This window comes from Coregonus clupeaformis, chromosome 5, assembly GCF_020615455.1.
Source record: "Coregonus clupeaformis isolate EN_2021a chromosome 5, ASM2061545v1, whole genome shotgun sequence".
Taxonomy (NCBI): Eukaryota; Metazoa; Chordata; class Actinopteri; order Salmoniformes; family Salmonidae; genus Coregonus; species Coregonus clupeaformis.
In genome coordinates, this window is record NC_059196.1 from 15,205,158 (window position 1) to 15,224,892 (window position 19,735).

The 19,735-nt window shown below is 42.1% G+C and overlaps 1 protein-coding gene across 3 annotated transcripts in view; it reads right to left on the reverse strand.

Annotated features, from left to right (window-relative positions):
* Positions 1 to 19,735, reverse strand: part of LOC121562872 — a 74,458-nt gene that overhangs the window by 8,265 nt on the left and 46,458 nt on the right. For 2 of the 3 annotated variants that reach the window (XM_041875032.2, XM_041875039.1), the window contains 12 exons: positions 19,273 to 19,404; positions 18,740 to 18,922; positions 18,417 to 18,509; positions 18,224 to 18,310; positions 17,979 to 18,012; positions 17,713 to 17,790; positions 17,349 to 17,447; positions 16,860 to 16,901; positions 16,697 to 16,707; positions 16,237 to 16,485; positions 14,390 to 16,019; positions 12,940 to 14,095 (listed from right to left, as the gene is read on the reverse strand). In XM_041875032.2, the coding sequence (XP_041730966.1) occupies positions 12,940 to 14,095; positions 14,390 to 16,019; positions 16,237 to 16,485; positions 16,697 to 16,707; positions 16,860 to 16,901; positions 17,349 to 17,447; positions 17,713 to 17,790; positions 17,979 to 18,012; positions 18,224 to 18,310; positions 18,417 to 18,509; positions 18,740 to 18,922; positions 19,273 to 19,404 (3,794 nt within the window). The remainder of the gene's footprint in view (positions 1 to 12,939; positions 14,096 to 14,389; positions 16,020 to 16,236; positions 16,486 to 16,696; positions 16,708 to 16,859; positions 16,902 to 17,348; positions 17,448 to 17,712; positions 17,791 to 17,978; positions 18,013 to 18,223; positions 18,311 to 18,416; positions 18,510 to 18,739; positions 18,923 to 19,272; positions 19,405 to 19,735) is intronic. The other variant, XM_041875036.2, reaches the window with a different exon arrangement.

Sequence of the window (19,735 nt, forward strand, 5' to 3'; positions counted from 1 at the left end):
TTTTCTGTGTTGAGGAGAGAAACTGTGTTTGAGGTCGTTTGAAGTTTCTGTCTTTGGTGGAGAAAGGTTGGCGCACCTTTCCTGGACCGTTACTTAAGTGTAACCTGGTAAGAAGGACGCACCCGGTCTCGCACCAGGAGAGGAAGAGTGAATGGTGTGTGAATGCTCATAGGGGTAGAAACACACATACAGTGGGGAAAAAAAGTATTTAGTCAGCCACCAATTGTGCAAGTTCTCCCACTTAAAAAGATGAGAGAGGCCTGTAATTTTCATCATAGGTACACGTCAACTATGACAGACAAATTGAGAAAAAAAAATCCAGAAAATCCCATTGTAGGATTTTTAATGAATTTATTTGCAAATTATGGTGGAAAATAAGTATTTGGTCACCTACAAACGAGCAAGATTTCTGGCTCTCACAGACCTGTAACTTCTTCTTTAAGAGGCTCCTCTGTCCTCCACTCGTTACCTGTATTAATGGCACCTGTTTGAACTTGTTATCAGTATAAAAGACACCTGTCCACAACCTCAAACAGTCACACTCCAAACTCCACAATGGCCAAGACCAAAGAGCTGTCAAAGGACACCAAAAACAAAATTGTAGACCTGCACCAGGCTGGGAAGACTGAATCTGCAATAGGTAAGCAGCTTGGTTTGAATAAATCAACTGTGGGAGCAATTATTAGGAAATGGAAGACATACAAGACCACTGATAATCTCCCTCGATCTGGGGCTCCACGCAAGATCTCACCCCGTGGGGTCAAAATGATCACAAGAACGGTGAGCAAAAATCCCAGAACCACACGGGGGGACCTAGTGAATGACCTGCAGAGAGCTGGGAACAAAGTAACAAAGCCTACCATCAGTAACACACTACGCCGCCAGGGACTCAAATCCTGCAGTGCCAGACGTGTCCCCCTGCTTAAGCCAGTACATGTCCAGGCCCGTCTGAAGTGCATTTGGATGATCCAGAAGAGGATTGGGAGAATGTCATATGGTCAGATGAAACCAAAATATAACTTTTTGGTAAAAACTCAACTCGTCATGTTTGGAGGACAAAGAATGCTGAGTTGCATCCAAAGAACACCATACCTACTGTGAAGCATGGGGTTGGAAACATCATGCTTTGGGGCTGTTTTTCTGCAAAGGGACCAGGACGACTGATCCGTGTAAAGGAAAGAATGAATGGGGCCATGTATCGTGAGATTTTGAGTGAAACCCTCCTTCCATCAGCAAGGGCATTGAAGATGAAACGTGGCTGGGTCTTTCAGCATGACAATGATCCCAAACACACCGCCCGGGCAACGAAGGAGTGGCTTCGTAAGAAGCATTTCAAGGTCCTGGAGTGGCCTAGCCAGTCTCCAGATCTCAACCCCATAGAAAATCTTTGGAGGGAGTTGAAAGTCTGTGTTGCCCAGCGACAGCCCCAAAACATCACTGCTCTAGAGGAGATCTGCATGGAGGAATGGGCCAAAATACCAGCAACAGTGTGTGAAAACCTTGTGAAGACTTACAGAAAACGTTTGACCTGTGTCATTGCCAACAAAGGGTATATAACAAAAGTATTGAGAAACTTTTGTTATTGACCAAATACTTATTTTCCACCATCATATGCCAATAAATTCATTAAAAATCCTACAATGTGATTTTCTGGAAAATTTTTTCTCATTTTGTCTGTCATAGTTGACGTGTACCTATGATGAAAATTACAGGCCTCTCTCATCTTTTTAAGTGGGAGAACTTGCACAATTGGTGGCTGACTAAATACTTTTTTCCCCACTGTATAGCTGAGTGATTTAAAGCTAAGAAAAAACACTAGCAAGGGAAAGATTCATGAGGTGTTCCACACAAAATAAAAGTGGACATCAGGAGATATTATATTATTATTACATAAAGAGACTGTCAAATGCCCATTAATAATAAATAAGTTCTGACCAAACAATAATCAAAGAAGCACAAATAGTTTAACAATAAAAGTGAATACTAATATAAAAAGAATAAAGAAGGAGAAATAAATAAATAAATAAATAGGACGAATACTAAAATAGATTTAAAAGGAAGTTAAAATTATAGGCGGTAGAAATACTGAGTGCTAAGTATCCCTTAGGCAAGGAAGAAATAGCGAAAACATCTGAAAAATGGGAGAAACGCACCAGGAAAATGGGCACCAAATGAGCAGAAGGAGGAACATTTGATGTCTCGGTGTGTGAGGAAATGGAAACACTGATAAAGAACCATAAAGCAAAAGACACAGGAAAGAAGAGAAGCGCCAAAAGAAAAAGAGAAAAATAAGTACTCAACATGTTCAAAAAGGAAAGAGAAGAATTTATGTTATGTGGATATACATTTACCAACTGAGTGGAAAATTCACATTACTAGGAGGGGTATGAGAAATCCTGTTGGAGGAACAGGTCACGTGTACCGGTGTGATCATATGACGTCTATGCATTGTATTTTGGTCAATCTTTTAGGGTGTGTTTCTGACATTATATTTGGAAACTTTAGAGGTGATGTAGTATTGTGATAAATTGACTACAGTAAAATAATAACTGGGATAGGGTTAACATTCCAAATTTGGGCCCTTTGATAGAATAAAATATTCCTGTAGGTTATACAAATAGTAATTAAGCGCGTTTGAGAACAACATTGTGTGAATGTGGAATGAGAATGGTATAATGGTGTAAATGAGTCGCACTCTGAAGTTTGAATGATGAGATATAGAGGTGTGTATGATAATTATATATAAGTTTGAATAATAAGCTTTTCATGTAAATGATATCTTGGAGTTTCGTACAACAATGCCTGTCATAGAATTTTGTAAGATCAGTGAATTCTGGGAGGATTCTATGACTGAGGGGAAGGATTTGTGTAATTAGTTGTTGTTCCGCTGAGACTAGATTATGATTAACTGATTTGTGGTAATAAAGAATCATTAGAAACATGAATGGTTTGGTTGATGTGAATATATTAGAATATAATGAATTTTATGTGAGTGTAATTTATTACGAGGGATTGGATAAAATAATAGGTGCTGACTTGCATCCCCAAAAACATAGACGTACGTGAGGGGTGGGAGAAAGTACATAGATCATTGATAGAAATAAGAGTAGGCATTATGATAACTATCTATCATTTTGAAGCAGAAGTGAGATAGTAAAGGAATTTTAGTATAATAGGGGGAAATAACATAATCCATTTGATTGAATTCGTTAGATCTGTTTCCAAATTAATTAATGTAGATTTGACTTGTTGACTGTTAAAGCTTCCAGCTTGTGAAATCTTAGTCCTGTAAAGCTATTTTCTGATAAAGTGTGGTATGTGCCAGATACTAAAACTACTGACCATTATCATTGGAATAAAGGAGGATTTACTTGTCCTTTCAATAAAGCATAGATTCTGCATCGCTGATTCGAGTCTAGGTTTTCTAGTATAGTTCAACTATGGTTGTGAGTTGATTAGATTGACGGAACAGTCAGGATAAGACTGGACGATTTAGCAGCCTGTGTCTTTTCAAACTGAAGGACTCACTTATTCAACGGGAAAGAGGGAGGAGTGACTATAGTCTAATCAGAAAGGACAATTACATACATTTGAATAGGGGACTGGCAATTGCCATAATTTGAATTGTTTAGGTAGACTGGAATGAAAGTAACGTCTTTTAATAATATGAATACAAAAATACTATTAGTTATTGTTGGGTTGTGAATAGACTTTAATAATGCCATGTTTTAGTTCTCGGGTAAAAGAGAGTCGTACTTGCTTGACTGTATCGAGCTGAAAGAGATATTTGAAGCAAGTTTGAATAGTTGGATGGAAAACATTTATTTGACAAATTCTAATTGTTATTACTTTATTCTATAGTTTGCGTGACACCAGTGATGTATGCAAATAGTTAATGAATTCTAAAACGATAATTTGTTTTTGCTACGTGGACCAGTGGAGTGTAGGTCGTTTTAACTATTATGCTGATGGGATAGTACGTACTTAATGTAGGTTCTAGATTTGTTCAACAACAAGTTTGTATTTTAAACTAAATTAATGCAATAGGCTACAATTATAACATTATCAGAAAAAGGCACAATCTAATGGGAAACAGTTATTACATATGTCATTAATCCAGTAATGATACAAAGCTAGAAGGATAACAATGGAGGGAGAGTGAACCAAACAAGGCTGGCTTAATTACACCACCACCAAGAAGACCAGGGGTCTGCTGGGGGTGCAGTCAATCAGGACATACAAGAAGGGATTGTCCTACCAAGCCGTGGTGGCCTAGGCAACCACAACAGGGTAATTGGCAAGGGAATGGGCCCAGCTTGGCTGAATGGCAGCAGTCTTAGAACTTGTGGGAAGGACCAAATCAGGATAACTAGAGAAGCATTTATTTTGGACTAGGGGACAGGAGACAGCACTAACTTCTTGTGGGTTCTGGATTGATTACACAACAATTTATATTTTTACTAAAAACAATGCAACAGGTTGAAATTATTAGATGACTGGAAAGTGGTTATGGGTTTGTTATGTTATAGGTGTATATTCCACTTAATGAAACATGATAAATGTCTGATGTGTCTTGGTTGGGAGTCTTTTCTGGGACTGATGGAAATCCCCTACAGAATGAATGATGAAGGAGATGTAGGAGACCCACGTCTCAAACAATATTTTAATAGATACTTGGGATCAAATATCACTGATTCCTTACACGGAGAAATTGACTGTATTTGAGGTTACGAAAAAGCCTCGGGGGTTGAAATCTTATGGGACTTTATGTCGTTTTATGTGCACTGGATTGTGGAATTCATCGGGGAAGGGAGCAGTCACAAGTGATGTTCTTGAGGGTTTTCTGAGTAGGAGAATTAGGAGATGTGTGAATAGAGAGTGAGAATTTCGAATTTAGATTGTTTGGACTGGTTAGGAGGTATCAAAATGTAAACTAACTAAATGTGTACTTTTTCTTCCAGGATAAAGGGGGGAGTGATTTTCTATTTTCTTTGAAAAACTTTCCGAGACTATAAATAGGGCCTGGCCATTTTTTGTTTGTTTATTGTTTTACTATATGGTGTTTAAATAACCATAAACAACCCACTTAGTATGAAATGTTAGCTGTATAGGATTTTTATTTGTATTTTAGTTTTTTTCACGAGATAGAAGTGAAATATCTTAAAGGGGCAAACACATATCATTTGGGTTTTTATTTACTGAGGGATAAGTAAATACGTGTGATTTATTTTGAAAAGAGCTGTACTAAGGACTTACTGTACACTCGGGATACAACATTTATGAAATGTTTTGATGGTTGTTAATGAGTAGTATACTATTGGATGGAACAATTCATTGAATGATTTCAATGACCTCTGAAATCTGTCCTGGCTTTATAGTGTGACCTGATCACCCGCACTGTAAATTCTAGAGGCATGCTGAATTGGGGGTTAGATATAATAAGGATAATTGTGAAGAAGTTTATAATTTGGAAAAAATCCTATATATTAGTCCAAACAGGACAAGGATGAAGTGAGAGAGTTAGTCCTGAAGGAGAGGTATTCCTTGAATAGTGTTATGGGATATAGTTAAGTAAAGATATGCTCAAGGCTTGTCATTTTAAGTTTAGTTATTATTTTTGGTTTGATAGGCAATATTGTTGTTGTTTTGTTTTTTGAACACATGAATCATGATGTGATGCATGTGTCCAAGGAAGGAAGTTGGGCTTACAGAGGTTTTAATGTTTTATAATGGTTTTGTGGGGAAATATGCAAGGTGTATTAAGGATATGAGCAGTAGTAATAATGTGTTATGGGTTAGGTTAAATCTTTTTTGTTTTTGTGATAGGAGGCATGGTGGTCTGTCTATGAAATGAGTGGACTACAACAAGCTGGAAGAGAGTGCGCTTCATAATCTCAAGGCTTCTCTTGACGGATGAGAGGACATAAGTAGCATACTGTGTCTCACCTAACCTAACAATGTTCTTAAGATTTTATTTTCATGGGTGAAGATAACTCTGCCCAACTGAGTAGGATAATTTGAGTATTTTCTGCGCCCTGGAGACTATGTGATGGCAAAAGACTACAGAAGAAAGAGCTGGAAAGACCATATGTGGAGGGGCCCATACCAGGTGTTGTTGGCTACCTCAATGATGGTAAAAGTGGGAGAGACCGATACTTAGATCCATGTTTCCCACTATAGGAGTGTTCCAACACCAGGAGAGGAAGACGGCCCGCCATTGGGTAGCATTGTTGTCTTTTGTGTTTGTCTGTGTTTGTGTGTCTTTGTAGCAGTGACTCCGAGCTTCCCTATGGGTAGGCTGGTAGAAGGACACTCTTCGCAGACCGATGTCGATAGATTGAGAGGGACTCTGGCTGATCCGGAGACCCTGGTGACGGAAGAAGAATAACAGCTAAAGTGACCATACATCGGCGTTCAGGTTACACCAACGGCGGTATGGATAGAGGGGAGCGTGACCTGGTATCATCTAAACCATTCTACCAGAGTGAGGGAACCGATGACTGGGAGATGAGAGAGCTGAGGATGCTGGCGAGAATCAGATGGGTCAGGATGGCAATTACTGATGAGCTACGTGTTCTTGCTTTCAAGACCTCCAAGATGCACCAGAAATCCTCATCATTGATTTCTCTGTACTTGACTAGTTCCCTGAGAATAAGGGGAATGGGGTACTGATAATAGTAAAGAGCAGAAGAACAAGACATAGAGGGGATATAGACAGGATTAAAATGTATATTCTTGCACAGGCAGGAACCATAACTAAAATGCAGGAAGGGATCACTATTAAAATACAAGGGTTAAATTATTATTGGTGTGGGAGGAACCAGCACAGAGTATGGGGAAGTCACATGGGGTAGTGTGACCTTAAGATAATGAAAGAAAGAGACAGGTGAATCATAGACATAAGGAGAACAGCCCAAGGCTTAGATAAACAATTTGATGTAGTATTTAGTGTCCAGGGGTTAGTGTTATTGGAGTAGTTATTCCTTGGGAAAGTGCACTAAACCCTGTACATGTTAGAGCCATACCAAATACAGAAGAAAGGGAATGGAAGGAGCCGTTAAACAATGATTGGTATAGATGAGTACAATATATTGCATTAAAATTAAATAAAGAAAATAGTCTAATATGCACCACATCTCCGTTTTAAATAGTTAACAGTAGTTCAACATCTCCACAGTTACTAGGACTGTGCTATGATTCAACCACAACTTTTGTCATATAAGGAACTCGGAAAACCATATTGGCCAGCAGAATGTTTGTAATATTTAGGAAATCCTAAATATAAACAATTGTATAATCAACCAGGATGGGGAGAGAAGGGTAAGCAATTAGTGGTTAGAATAGGAACAAGGAAAAGGAAAGCGCCAGAGTAATGTCAAATAGACTATGAGCAAATATATAGGAGTGGTAAAATAAAACAATTGGGAGGGAGAATGTGAAATATGTGGCATTTATACAGATACAGTGGGGGAAAAGGGATTTAGTCAGCCACCAATTGTGCAAGTTCTCACACTTAAAAAGATGAGAGAGGCCTGTAATTTTCATCATAGGTACACGCCAACTATGACAGACAAATTGAGGAAAAAAAATCCAGAAAATCACATTGTAGGATTTTTAATGAATTTATTTGCAAATTATGGTGGAAAATAAGTATTTGGTCACCTACAAACAAGCAAGATTTCTGGCTCTCACAGACCTGTAACTTCTTCTTTAAGAGGCTCCTCTGTCCTCCACTCGTTACCTGTATTAATGGCACCTGTTTGAACTTGTTATCAGTATAAAAGACACCTGTCCACAACCTCAAACAGCCACACTCCAAACTCCACTATGGCCAAGACCAAAGAGCTGTCAAAGGACACCAGAAACAAAATTGTAGACCTGCACCAGGCTGGGAAGACTGAATCTGCAATAGGTAAGCAGCTTGGTTTGAAGAAATCAACTGTGGGAGCAATTATTAGGAAATGGAAGACATACAAGACCACTGATAATCTCCCTCGATCTGGGGCTCCACGCAAGATCTCACCCCGTGGGGTCAAAATGATCACAAGAACGGTGAGCAAAAATCCCAGAACCACACGGGGGGACCTAGTGGATGACCTGCAGAGAGCTGGGACCAAAGTAACAAAGCCTACCATCAGTAACACACTCACGCCACCAGGGACTCAAATCCTGCAGTGCCAGACGTGTCCCCCTGCTTAAGCCAGTACATGTCCAGGCCCGTCTGAAGTTTGCTAGAGTGCATTTGGATGATCCAGAAGAGGATTGGGAGAATGTCATATGGTCAGATGAAACCAAAATAGAACTTTTTGGTAAAAACTCAACTCGTCGTGTTTGGAGGACAAAGAATGCTGAGTTGCATCCAAAGAACACCATACCTACTGTGAAGCATGGGGGTGGAAACATCATGCTTTGGGGCTGTTTTTCTGCAAAGGGACCAGGATGACTGATCCGTGTAAAGGAAAGAATGAATGGGGCCATGTATCGTGAGATTTTGAGTGAAAACCTCCTTCCATCAGCAAGGGCATTGAAGATGAAACGTGGCTGGGTCTTTCAGCATGACAATGATCCCAAACACACCGCCCGGGCAACGAAGGAGTGGCTTCGTAAGAAGCATTTCAAGGTCCTGGAGTGGCCTAGCCAGTCTCCAGATCTCAAACCCATAGAAAATCTTTGGAGGAGTTGAAAGTCTGTGTTGCCCAGCGACAGCCCCAAAACATCACTGCTCTAGAGGAGATCTGCATGGAGGAATGGGCCAAAATACCAGCAACAGTGTGTGAAAACCTTGTGAAGACTTACAGAAAACGTTTGACCTGTGTCATTGCCAACAAAGTGTATATAACAAAGTATTGAGAAACTTTTGTTCTTGACCAAATACTTATTTTCCACCATAATTTGCAAATAATTTCATTAAAAATCCTACAATGTGATTTTCTGGATTTTTTTTCCTCATTTTGTCTGTCATAATTGACGTGTACCTATGATGAAAATTACAGGCCTCTCTCATCTTTTTAAGTGGGAGAACTTGCACAATTGGTGGCTGACTAAATACTTTTTTTCCCCACTGTAGCCTTTGGAATACAGGGATCCCTCAAGGAAAAATGTATCAGGCAGCAGGATCAAGTATTAGAAATTGGTATTAAGAATGGTGGAAATGAACTCAACTAAATTGTTATGATTTGTCCTTTCACAAGGTTGCAACGGATTATGTCTTGATGCATAGCAGAGATAATTCGGTCCAGAACGGTGTGAACCTCAATAAAAACCAAAAAAAACTCTACCCGGCTGAAGATGTTCCTGTCCAGCATTACCTCTACCAGACCTGAATCAGAACCAGCATCCAATCGAAGCAATCAACTGCCTTTTCTTTTCTCTTATGCCTTTTCTCTCAAGAGTGTGACAGGAGTCCAATTGGAGTGGGCATGAATAGAGATGTATTCAAATATACCATCTCTGATGGTGCTGGTATACTGGTTGGCAAATGGACAAAACAGAATGGGGGTAGAGGTGAGGTGGTTCAGGTGTGACATTGGAATTGGGATATTGTCATGGGCAATCCAAGATGAACTATGAAGCTATCTGACATAATGAAGACGCCAGAAGATTGAGTGCCGGTAGAGGAAGGGAGTGTTAGTTAAGGTAGTATGTTGATTAAGGAGGTATTATACACTGCTAAATTTATAGTAATTTGGACTAGGAATGCATTAAGATACTGATCTGTTGTAATTCTCGTTATGAGGAATTAATGCTAGAATTATGATAATAAACATAAATAAATATACATTCTGCCAGTGTCAATATGTGCCAAGGTGAGAGTTTTAACTTTGAATGAAGGAACCAAGGTGACTAACTAAGAATTGTCATTCTAAAGTTGTTTTGGGTAATTAATTTGATTATGATTATAAATTATAAGTGGACTGATTGATCTGAATAAGTTATTAATATTAATGCCTAATGATGTTGACATTGCAATTAATGGATTAGATATTGATTTTGATTATTTTGATTGTTATAATACTTATATTGATATGGGTGAAATAGGTTATGTATGCTAAAGATGTTGACACCATTCTTAACATGTCCTAGATATTATTGTTAAGACAAAGTTGCATATTTTGATGTGTTAGGATACTAACACATATATGGGAAATGCTATAACTAAACAAAAGTGGGGAGCAATGTTTACAAAGAAATACATCCAGTTCAGGGAGCTCCAGGACAGTATGTTAATAAATATGGGAAACCTTGTAATGTTAAAGGAGGACCAATGGACTGTCCATTCGGGAATCCTGAATGTCTGTATGGTGTTGTTCCTGGGGGTGGATGGGCCTGCCATGGTTACAAAGCTCAACAGAAAAACTTGGAGGTTAATTTAGAGGAAAAACTTTTAGACTTGTATCCAATACCTGACTGGGCTCTGGGTCCTCATCAGGATGGGTCTAACAATGAGGAAGATATATTGGTTTAAAATATACATGTAAAGGTAACCACATGTGGCAAGGCTAAGAATAAGTAAATGCACAGGCTTACATTCATTTTAAAGTTAATCTTTGTACTGTTGGGACTTTGTTGGAAGTCCCAAAGGGGAGAATATATAGAAATACTTTATGTATCATTAAGGCAAAATGTTGGGAAATGTCAAAGGTAAAATATAGTAAACATGATTGATATTTTATAATCCAGACGCATGCCTAAATAAGGAATATAATCAATGCAGTGTGTAACTGTGCTTTAATGAATGTATGTATATTATTTTTTAAGAAAGTGTCTGAGCCACACCACCAATATAATGAGATAAGGGAAAAGGCCTCATATGGAAAAGCGCCCATGGCCTTTTGGAGTAAACCACATGTGACATCTGGACGTTGAAAGATAAGGGTAGAGTGGCACTAAAATAAGTTAATCATTTGCCCTAAGGAGAGTAACTGTATATGCTATGTAAGCATGATTGTGCATTTGTATTTGTATAAAAGGAGATCTTTGAGCCAAGGAGAGCCAGTTGTTGCATGGAGCAAGCTCGGCTTTGTTACGCAATAATAAAGCCTAATTTTTGGATTCACAAGCTCCAGTTTCTTGAGAGATATTTTTGAGGTGACTACTTTTGAGTCAAATATTTATACGACATTTCTTTCCTTCTTAACGCGTTTCAGCCAATCAGTTGTGTTGTGACAAGGTTGGGGGGGGGGTTATACAGAAGATAGCCCAATTTTGTAAAAGACCAAGTCCATATTATGATATTATGGCAAGAACAGCTCAAATAATAATCAAAGAGAAACGACAGTCCATCATTACTTTAAGACATGAAGGTCAGTCAATCCATAAAATGTGAAGAACTTTGAACGTTTCTTCAAGTGCAGTCGCAAAAACCATCAAGCGCTATGATGAAACTGGCTCTCATGAGGACCGCCACAGGAAAGGAAGACCCAGAGTTACCTCTGCTGCAGAGGATAAGGTCATTAGAGTTACCAGCCTCAGAAATTGCAGCCCAAAATAAGTGTTTTACAGAGTTCAAGTAACAAACACATCTCAACATCAACTGTTCAGAGGAGACTGCGTGAATCAGGCCTTCATGGTCGAATTGCTGCAAAGAAACCACTACTAAAGGACACCAATAATAAGAAGAGACTTGCTTGGGCCAAGAAACACGAGCAATGGACATAAGACCGGTGGAAATCTGTCCTTTGTTCTGGAGTCCAAATTTGAGATTTTTTGTTACAACCGCTGTGTCTTTGTGAGACGCAGTGTAGGTGAACGGATGACCGCCGCATGTGTAGTTCCCACCATGAAGCATGGAGGTGGAGGTGTGATAGTGTGGGGTGCTTTGCTGGTGACACTGTCTGTGATTTATTTAGAATTCAAGGCACACTTAACCAGCATGGCTACCACAGCATCCTGCAGCGATACACCATCCCATCTGGTTTGGGCTTAGTGGGACAATCATTTGTTTTTCAACAGGACAATGACCCAACACACCTCCAGGCTGTGTAAGGGCTATTTGACCAAGAAGGAGAGTGATGGAGTGTTGCATTAGATGACCTGGCCTCCACAATCCCCCGACCTCAACCCAATTGAGATGGTTTGGGATGAGTTGGACCGCAGAGTGAAGGTAAAGCAGCCAACAAGTGCTCAGTATATGTGGGAACTCCTTCAAGACTGTTGGAAAAGCATTCCAGGTGAAGCTGGTTGAGAGAATGCAAAGAGTGTGCAAAGCTGTCATCAAGGCAAAGGGTGGCTACTTTGAAGAATCTCAAATATAAAATATATTTTGATTTGTTTAACACTTTTTTGGTTACTACATGATTCCATATGTGTTATTTCATAGTGTTGATGTCTTCAACATTATTCTACAATGTAGAAAATAGTTAAAATGAAGAAAAACCCTTGAATGAGTAGGTGTGTCCAAACCTTTGACTGGTATTGTATGTAAATGAGATATTACTGTATTTCATTATTAATACATTTGCTAAACTTTCTGAAAACGTGTTCACTTTGTCATTATGGGGTATTTTGTGTAGATGGGTGAGATTTTTTTATTTAATTAATCCATTTTGAATTCAGGCTGTAACACAACAAAATGTGGAATAAGTAAAGAGGTATGAATACTTTATGAAGGCACTGTAAATCACAGTGCATAGAGCATTTCACTCAAATGCTTTCTTTCCATCTACTCTGTGAATAACACTGTATTATCTGATTCATGGAATTTCTTTCAGAACTCTTAGTGGAGAAACAGGAAAAAGTATCTGCACACTTCCAGTCAGATGCACATTTCTTTAATGTTTCTCCAGTTTTGCATTTAGCCTCCAGCACCTTCACAAATCGGTTTTGGGTGTGCGGCAGATTCTGCTTATTATCTACAAGAACTCTTAGTGGAAGAATTAAGCAATGGACTGGTGAAATTGTGTTACTAACTGTATTATTAAGTCCTATTAAATACTGTACCTTTGGCTGGGGAGTGTGGCGTTGTTTGATCCATTCAAATTCATAGGAAGGCTCCTTCTGCCCATGGTAGTGGGCAGGTGCAGATTGGGTGGTCTTTGGTTGGTGAATTTAGGCAGAGAGTCGGAGGACTGCACCCCTGGCGGAGGTGTAGGCGTCGAGCTTTGGTGTGATGACCACGGATGGGGAACCATGCCCCCCTCTTTTCCTTTGGAATCCTCTGGGACTTGACTCTCCTTGACTCTCTGACCAGATGTATGTGTTGCTTGCATGGGTTCAGTCATAGGTGACTGAGTGGGACGCCACACTAAGGAGTTTGACCCCTCAGTTAGCCCAGAAATGGACTTCTGTTGTGTGGGTATGTTGGAGATGTGAGGGGAAATCTTTGGCGCTGCAGGTGAAACATCCCGATCATCTAGAGTGCCATCTCGTGACTTCTCTTTGGTAGATTCAGCTTTGCTTTGATGACTAGGGGCCATCTGGGGTGAGCTCCTCCTCTCAGCCCCACTGGCCACATAAGGCGACATTATCTTGGTGTTTAAACTGTCTTTGTCTGGCTTCACCACCTGGCTTTTCTCTGGTTCAGTTGGAGCCTGCTGTTGAATGGTCTTCTGCAGCTCCTCTGCAGCTCCAATCCCTGGAGATCTGTCTTTGTTCCCACATGGGCCTGCAAAAGAGGCTGCTGCTGCCCCAAGAGCAGGATCTTCCCTGATGGAGTACAGATGATGTCCTTTCTGCTCTGCCCGAGTCCTGCTGAGATTCACAGACATCTCTGGGGTCCCTGAATGACCATCAGCTGGAACTTCCATCCCTACCCCTTGGATGGGGCCTTCCTGGCCTGGGGAGCCCCACTTGGGGTGAGGCCTCCGCATCTCAGCTTCTGAGATTACTTCCTCAGACTGGTTCTCCATAAGCTTCCCCTCCACAGCAGTCGTCACTACCTCCTCAGGCCCAACCTGAGTGGTTTTTGGTGGGGTGGTCAGAGGGGAGGAGTGGGGAGAGGCAAAGGACGTGGATCCCAGGTTGGAAACACTGTCCCTGGGTCCGGCCAGGACGCAGCTATTCTCCTGCTGGCGGTAGGTGGGGGACAGCTGTTCACTGACAAGGACGTGGCCAAAGAGCTGGGGTTCTGAGGAAACTGAAGCAATCTCCTGGCAACCTGTAAACCAAAAAAATCAGTCCAAACACTGTCATTCACTGATAAACAATATGGAGGCTTTACATGTCATGTTTTATTCGTTGTGTTTCCTGACCAACCATATGAAGGCTTTACCTTCACTATCAAACATGTTAAATCACAGTTTCTACGTTTTATTCCATTATTTAGTAGTGTTTAGTAAAACAATTCAGAAAAAAATCAACAATAAGACACCAACAAGTCTTCAGATCTCATCACTTCTACACTATTAAATCAAATCATAGCCATTTCTACAGGATGTTAAAAGGTACTGACCAGTGGAATGGCTCTGAGCTCTCTTTATTGTAATCTTCTCCCCATGATGCTGCTGTGGCAGCTGGGCCTGAGGAGGGACACTGTGCCTGGTGGTGGTGGTCCACGGTGCAAGGCCCACACACACCCTCTTGTGGTGAAGTGGCACCTTCATGCTGCTGGCCTTGGCACTGTACATGCAAGCCAGCATTTGAACCTTACTGAGGATCCTCTCAGAGTTCTCCACCAGACATGGATCACCGGGGCTGGCCTCGAACAGGCCTATCCCCGCCACGTCTGCGACCGCTGCCCCTTCGTACAGGGTCCGGCTGGAGGACACCATCTTACAGTGGCGGGACCAGTGGCCCACCTTGATCTGGCTGGGTAGGCCGTCTAGGTTCCCAGTGGGGAAGCTCCTGTCTCTGATTCTGCCCCACCCAACCTGGGACACTGGGGCAGTCTTACTGTCATGGAGGCCTGTAGGTGGAGGGACAGTGGAGTCCGAACTTGGTCCGTGGCCGTTGATTACTTGCTGGTCTTTTGTGATCACTTTGGCTGCTTCATCACTGCATGAGGGCTCTTTGGTGATGTCTGTAGACAGGTTTGGTATGATTTCACTCTCTATACTAACAGCAGCTCCTACTTTCTCTTTCTCCTTCTCTTTCCACTCCTTCATCAGCTCTGTGTAGGGGAGGAGCTCGCTCCCATGCTCAAACTTGCTACATTCCTCCACAACAGGCTCACCCTGACCTGGTGCCTGGCTGTGCTCTTCCTGGGAACCAGCAGCAGAAGTGGAGGAACAGTCTGGGCTGAGGATGCCCTCTCCCTGGCCAGGCACTGACAGAAGAGGGGAGGGCAGCTCTGACTCAGGCTCTGGTTCTGCCCCGCCATCGGAGCGCCCGCTCTCCGAGTCACACAGGCTGTCCTGGTGGCCAAAGACAGCAAAGCGGGACACAGAGTCTTTGACCAGGCCGGTGGGGATAATGAGGGAGAAGCTGTTTCTCCTGGGGGTGGGGCTGCTGTCACCTTCTCCTGCTTCTCCTGCCTCGGCCTCAGCCGCCTCGTAGTAGCTACGGATCTTCTCGATGATCTGCCTGTCGGACTTGGTGAGCTGGGTCTCTTTCTTGGGCGCCAGAGGGCTCTGTACAGTGTGCGCTGGGACGGAGAGAGGAGAGAGAGGAGCTTCTGAGTGCTTGTCCTCATTTGGGAGGTCAAAGCAGAGTTCTTTCTCCCTCTCCCTTTTGTCAGGGAGGCTTACAGGAGAGAGTGGTGTCGCGGTTTTGATCGTTTGCTCGTCCTCCACCTCTGATGCAATTCTTTCCCCAACTGTCTCGGTTTCTTTGGCTGATGTGCTCTCCTCCTGAAGCATCTCCTCTATGACATCAGCTGGCAAAGGTGTTGACTCTCCCCCTTCACGACCACCCTCCTCTGAGGACTCACTGGCCAGACGGGGTGGAAGAGTTTGGTCTTCCATTTTGCTTCTGCTCCCCTCCAGTTGTACTGTTATCTCTTCTGGACTATTGGGATGGGGGTCTTGCGACTCATAAGTCTCCTCTGTAGAGGAAGCAAGCGGCTGGTCATTTCCTTGCTGAGCAACTGGACATGGATGTGGCTCAGTTGTTTGGTCCTCCAGAGACTCATCCCGGGGTGGATCCTGTGGAGAGACAGAAACAGACTCAAAAAAGTCATCCCTGCAGCTCCTACTATATGTACATGGTAAAGTAATGCAGCACTAACTCAGGAAGGAATTGATAGCTCATAAAACTAGATACGAATGTCTAGTGACTAGACAAGTGGCACAGGTTGCTTCAAATCCATAGCAACTGTTTAATAATATGTGAATTGTGAAAGACAGTATAGCCCAGCCATACTGCGTCATGCTTGAGTTCGGCCATGCCCTCTCGCATGCGGCTCTGGTTGATGAACTGCATGATCTCCTCAGTGATGGAGAGGGTGGGCGGGAGGCTCAGGGGGGATAGATCCTCTTCTTCCAGGCCCAGGCAGGTGTCCGGCCGCTCTGCCTCAGCCTCCACCTCGATCACAGAGGAGGCCAGGGTGTTGGTGCTGCCTGAGGATCCCAGGCTATCTGCCCCATGACACAGCTCCCCCTCGCTGCCAGCCTGTGGAGATGGACATGCGTATCAACACGGAAACAGAGAATGTCAGGAAGGGAAGGTGTAGTACTACTCAATAGCATTTCTAACGTCAACAAGGCATTGCTCATAGTAATTCTTGCCAAGTAATTCTTGCCAATGAGATATCATCTGACGATTGATGTGTATGACAGTTGTGTGGGTGGTTAAGGGAGGAACAAGTCTGAATCAAGCTTACCTTTGAAGAGACTGGATTCCATGAGAAGATAGAAATTGTTTGGGGGAAACAAAGAAGTGTGTGTTTACTTTCCATTAAAAACATACTAAATGTTTCAGTCCTGACAGACTGAGTCACTACCAGGAAACAATATAAACAAAAATCCTTTAAGAAGCATTCTCACCACTCTCACCATGAAATGATGTTTCAAAGTCTTTAGTTGGAGCTGGAAAGAAACAGCCATAAGCATTCAAGAATGAGTCATTTCCAATTATTACATTTATGCAAATTTCCCAGCTAACTGTATGTTTAGTCCAAGTCATGTGCCGTGGGTGATTCCTCTCTGGGCCCTCGTTCATAAAGCGTCTCAGAGTAGGAGTGCTGATCCAGGATCAGGTCCTTCTTGTTCATGTACAATTATTCAAATATGATCCAAAAGGCAAAACTGATACTTAAATCAGCACTTCTGCTTTGAGACTCTTTATGAATGTGGGCCCTGGGCTATTGACATGAGGTCTCACCTGACTGCCTACTGAGTAGGAATGCTGATTTAGGATCTGTCCATATAATCTTATTCATTATGATCTAAAAGGCTAAACTGATCCTAGATCAGCACTCCTGCTCTGAAACGTTTTGTGGATACAGGCCCTGGTCTATAGACATGAAGTCTCACCGGACTGCCTCCTGCCGCGGCGGTAGGACAGGTTCCCCTCCAGAAGCAGGGGAAGGCTCTTCTTGGCCTTCTCTGGGGTGTAGATGAACTCTGGGGTCTCTGGACATACACACACACACACACATACACACATAATTAAGTTAACGCAGCAAACACAGACCAGACAGGCATATGGCAAAAGGCCTTTGTTATTTGTTAGATTTATGACAAAGAAGAAGCCATCACACTCATTCAACTTTGGGGTTTGAATGTGCTTAAAACCAGTAAAGATATCTAACAGAAATAAAAGTGGTTCCAATTAAAACAAAAAGTGGTTCACGCACAAATTAGATACTAGGTGTATTACAGGTAAGTATGTCCTGACCTGATTGGCGTCTTCCTCGATAGTATTCATCGCATCTTGGAGATGACTTTTTTAAATGATCCTGATCAAACTGAGGAGCTTTGAAATAGAAATTGCAAGTTACTAAGTTGTGCATGATTGTAAGCTGTGCACGATTGGTGTCATATACAGTGTCATTTTTTAATTTAAATAAATAGTTTTTTTGTTGTTGTTTTTTACAGTGTAAATTGAAAGTGAAAAGTGTAGGTGTGTGAAAGTATGATGGTTTGAAATGACGTGGAACTCACATTGACAGAAGTTGTCACCTAGTACCTGCCTTGCCTGAAAAATACATGTATGGTATTTCAATGATTGTTCAACTTGCGACAGTGTTCACATTAACTTTAAACAGACATGAGGTGGCAGCACAACCTAACAGTGTGATTACAATATTATCCGTTTCAGTTTAGCCAAAGCCTTCAGTGTTATATTTGGCTAAAAAGTATTGCCATTCATATCGGCAGCATTTACAGTAATGTACAGTAAGCCTTACCTTCTGGGGTAGAGAGGCAAGATGGTTCTCCACTATCAGTCTCTTGAGGTAGTGCAGCCAAAGGCGTTTCTCCTCCTGGTTCTTGGTCTGTAACATGGGTAGGAGGGTAGTTTAGGTACACTGGTCTGACACAATACAATGCCCTGTTCTTTTATAGTGTTTTACTTGTAATTTGATAGTGGTTTACTTGTACCTGTACAATGTGCTGCTGTTTGGGGATGGTCTGATCGGACACCTTAAAACACAGGGGATCCTTCATGGTTTCTACTAGAAGTAGATTACAGCACTGCAGGGAGAGAAGGGTGGAGAGATGAGGGAAAGGGGAGAGTGAGAGATGAGAGGAAAGACAGTGGAGGGGAAATAAGGGTATCAGTACATGATAAAGAATCAAGCAACAAACAAAAACATTTCACTTTTTTGATTGGTGTAGGTGTCATCTCTAATGAGACATGCCCATAGCGTTTACAGAAACACAATAATCTGATCAATTCTTTCCGGTGTCGGCACGTCACTCACAAATATGTGGGTGCTGTAGATGAAATGCTCCAGCCTCTTTTTAGAGATAAGCAGCATCTTGTCGAAGAGGAAGAATGCCCTCTCCTTCTTGACCCGTTGGACCCTGAAGGAGCCCTCCAACACCAGCTCCCCAAAGCCACTCAGGTCTGGACCCATCCAGTTGGTCAACAAGCTCTCAATCTCCTACCAGAGCCAAAAGAAAAACAGTGTTTGTGTTGACCCAAGGTTGACCTCTAACCTTCAAAAACAGATGTAGTGGAGACTGACGTGTACAAAGACCTCTCCGACCTCTAACCTCTTGACTTTCAACCTCTGACCTCTACAGCCAGTTCAGAGTCATAGATAACACATCCAGTAGTTTCCTCAATACAGTGTGATATCAACCTGTGCGTCCTGAAGACTCTGATGAGTCTGTACATGAATTTGACACCCGCCCGTGTTATCATAAGCAACAAAAGCTAACTTCTTTGTTACATTTTCAATGAGAACTGCTGTAGTGAGTGACTGGGCAGAGCCTGACTGATGGTCCATACCTGCAGCCTGACGGCGTGCTCCTGCTTCCTCTTCATGTCATTGATGTACCAGGCCACGGCTGTCATGGTGATGATGGCATCCTCCACCACCTCGTAGCCAGGGTCACTTTTATCAAAGTGTTTGGCCAGCTCCTGCCACAAGGGGGCGATGGTGAGGTTATGCTTCTATTGGTCTCAGTATAACGAGAAAGGGGTAGCTGCAGCCCAATATGGTGACCGGAGTATGGGCGACTGGGTGTGTCGAAAGGAAATGAGTAACCAGGCAACTACCTTACCGCGAGAGTTTGAACTTCTGTTTTGAAGCCAGAGGATGAGTCTGAGTTGTATTTCACTGTCAGTTTTACACCAATAATTGTACATTTTCAGTTATAAAACAGACAATTGTTTATTTTTTATTAAAAGTACTGATGATGGGTGTACTGTTGCTTGTATGCGTGTTCTTAATGTGTCTGTCACCCTGATA